Genomic DNA, 3,492 nt, shown 5'->3' on the forward strand with positions numbered 1-3,492 from the left:
GAAATACAAGGTAACCCACCATTGTGTCTACTCTTCAGCAATGAAGCTATATACATATTTGTTAAATGTGGAATTCATCAGCTCAAAAAAGTCAAGCTGAAAACAAATATTGGTATTACACAATATTTGTGGAATCGGTATTTCATTGTGGCAAGACATCTTAAAATAACGGTATTATAACTTGACATTTCAACACTTGATAGTGTTGCAACAAACATATTAGTCAACATTTGTGAAGCCATTCAAATTGGACACCTTTTGGGACTTCAAGCGTTCATTTAGTGATGCTGTATTTCAGGAGCTTAGGGATCCTCCGACAGGGAAAGGGGTGGAGGCGGGTGGGGTGACTGCTGCCACCTGGCAGTGATACGGTCAAATGGATGCTGCACTCCGGGGGCAGCACTCCATATGCCCGCCCCTGGTAGTGGCATCTAATTTGACCACCACTACAGGTGGTGTTGTCACCTCCCCTTCCTCTGCCCCTCCCAAAGAACGGGCCAACCTGCCGCCAAGAAAGAGGGCCAGGGTCAACCAGGAGCTCCTGGAGTTCCTGAAGGAGCAGGCAGAGAGGCAAGAGGCAAGGGAGCAGCAGGCAGTGGAGAGGGAAGAGGCGAGGGAGCAGCAGGCAGTGGAGAGGGAAGAGGCGAGAGAGAGATCAGCCACTGAAAGGGCTGAAAGATACTTGTCTCTCTTTGAGAAATTTGTAGATAAATTATAAAAAAAAATGTATAGTTGATTAAATTTAGTTTCAGTCTGTATGGTAGATGAACAGTTATACATAAAGTGGTAACATGCAGGCATGTGTTATTTAGACTTCAGGGGAGACACCAGAGGTTATGATGATAGTCAGAACAATACCTTCTTCTCAAAATGACATCTGCTACATAGAACATTTTTCTGACTTTACTTGTAGACAGCCATCAAATTTGGCATGCTTCTTTCTAACTAAAATAGTTGATTAAGTGAGGCATTTTTTCCATTGTCATTGCCATTCTGTGAGGTGTGTAATTTAAAAAAAACAGTTAATAACCATATATACAATCATTTTAATTATTCATTAGCAAAACAACATTGATAACAAGTAACAATTTAACTATATACACAATCATTTTTGATTAATCAGCTAAACAATATAACAATTTAACATCACAGATACACACACAATAACCTTAATTTCTGTGTTAGTTATAGTCATGCTCCCTCAGAAAAGCAGGTTGCTCTGCAGGGGCAGACACCTGTGCAGCAAGCCTGGCCCGGAGGTTGTTTCCAGAGAGCTCCAGTTCAGCAGCACCAGGAACTTTATCTTCCTCCTCCTCCTCCTCCTCCTCTTCCTCTTCCTCTTCCTCNAATAACTTTAATTTCTGTGTTAGTTATAGTCGTGCTCCCTCAGAAAAGCAGGTTGCTCTGCAGGGTCAGACACCTGAGCAGCACCAGGAACGTTATCTTCCTCCTCCTCCTCTTCTTCCTCCTCCTCCTCCTCCTCCTCTTCTTCTTCCTGGATGTCCCCTGTCAGCAGGCAGAGATTGTGGAGGATGCAGCATGCGGCGATGACCTTTGGTGCAAATAGAGGCCGGATCTCCAAAGCCTGGAGGAAGATGGCCCTCCAGCGGGTTTTAAGCATCCCGAAGGTGCGCTCAATAATGTTGCGGGCCTTGGCATGGTGCCTGTTAAAGCGTGCTTCAACTTGGCCTGTTGATTAAAACACAGTTAACATAAAATACATGTAGTGTTTCAAATGGATAGATAGAAACTTCAGTGATCCCGAGGGAAACCCAGGAAAGCAAATGCAAAGCAACAACTGTAATAAACTATTCTGTGTATTCTTACCTGCTACAGGCTGGCGGTATGGGGTCATGAGGGTCACCGGATGCTGCAGGCAAGGGTACCCCCCATCTCCAAGCAGGTAGAAGCCAGCTGGTGGGTACAGGGACTCCTTGTACATTGGACATCTTCGGAGGATAAGGGCATCATGGACTGACCCCGTGTTTCCAACGTAGGTGTCCAGAAATTTCCCGCCACTGTCACACACTCCCTGGAGTACCACTGAAGGGAAGAGCTTGCGGTTAATGCAGCATTTCTTCTGTGGTTCTGCAGGTGGGAGAATGCGGACGTGGCACCCATCTATGGCACCAGCCACACACCGAAATGCCTTGTGCCCAGCCAGATGTGCAAAGCCTGCCCCCACCTCCTCCATCTCTTCAGGCTTGGGGAAATGGATAACCTTGTGGAGGATGGCCATCATGTCCTCCACTGAAGTGTGGACTACCCTGCCAACGGTGGCCCTCGGCATGGCAAATATGTCTGCTGTAACTCTATAGGAGGTGCCACATGCCAGCCAGTAGAGACAGACAGCCACCTCAATCTCATGGCTCCAACCATGTGGCTTTTGCCGAGGCAGCATCTGGACCAGTAAATTGATGGTCTCCCTGGACAGCCTAAAGGCTGGTTTTAGGTCTGCCTCAGAGAAAAAGGTGCGGAGGATAGGCACAGTGTTGTTTATCTGTGCATACCTCCGAGGAGAATGATCCTGTGTTAAAAAAGAAAGATACGTATATTTTTAATGTTAACAATCATGAATTGACATTTTAATTATATTTATTTATTTATTTAGCTATTTCATAGTTTTTATCTGTTTACTGTGATCATGCCTATTTTACTTAGATGTATTTAAAATTATGTAATGTAAAATTAATTAAATATTGTTCTTTTGTCAGGTTCTCATTACGCATTATCATTTATTATTTATCTTGTATACAAATGAACTTCACTGCCAATGTGATATAAGGTAAGTGTGTGGCATATATTATTTAATTTCCTCAAATAAATTATAAAACTTAATATGGTGTTAATTCCATGCCCCCCACGATTTCACCACAAGGTGGTGTTGGAGTACCATCAACAGTACCAAAATGTCAAATGTCAGGTGTCAAATTTGACTGACTGTTTGGAAATACATGAATGAAAGGGGTGGGTCTATAGCGTCACTATTACACAGTTTGGGGAGGATCCTGGATCCTCCTGATCCATTAATAATAATGGAAAACAAAGTGCTGCTTTAGGGAAACTATGTGAGATTAACATTAGCCTACTTACAAAGTCAGAGACAAACGCTAGGATAGCGCGACACCTTTCCCGACTCCTCTTCCTCATCCCGGCTCTTCTTAGCTGAAGACTCCTCCTCAGCCTGGTTCTTCTCAGCTGTAGACTCCTTCTCAGCTCAGCAGCCTCCTCTTCTGCCTCCCGGTAAAGAGTACCGAAGGCGATGACAGCTGCGATCGTTCGCCAGTCCATATTTGACATCAACCAGATTCAACCTACTCTCAAAACACCCTCAGACACTCTTAAACAACACGATCCACAAACAATAGCCTTTCCCGGGCTTTCCTGCTGTTGACTCGTGATGTAGAGAAAATTCTTTTCTCATGATTCCCGGGCTTTCCTGCTGTTGACTCGTGATGTAGAGAAAATTCTTTTCTCATGAGACTTCTAAAC

General features: G+C 44.2%; 1 protein-coding gene across 1 annotated transcript; it reads right to left on the bottom strand.

Moving 5' to 3' along the window:
- Window positions 1-1,181: 1,181 nt before the first annotated feature.
- On the bottom strand, window positions 1,182-3,291 carry LOC126385087 (uncharacterized). Its single transcript, XM_050036617.1, has 4 exons — window positions 3,094-3,291; window positions 1,828-2,527; window positions 1,553-1,689; window positions 1,182-1,361 (listed from the first exon to the last, which is right to left on the bottom strand). The coding sequence occupies exons 1-4, from the start codon at window positions 3,289-3,291 to the stop codon at window positions 1,182-1,184; spliced, it is 1,215 nt and encodes a 404-aa protein (XP_049892574.1).
- Between the last annotated feature and the right edge of the window lie 201 nt (window positions 3,292-3,492).

Source organism: Epinephelus moara, chromosome 3, assembly GCF_006386435.1.
Source record: "Epinephelus moara isolate mb chromosome 3, YSFRI_EMoa_1.0, whole genome shotgun sequence".
NCBI lineage: Eukaryota > Metazoa > Chordata > Actinopteri > Perciformes > Serranidae > Epinephelus > Epinephelus moara.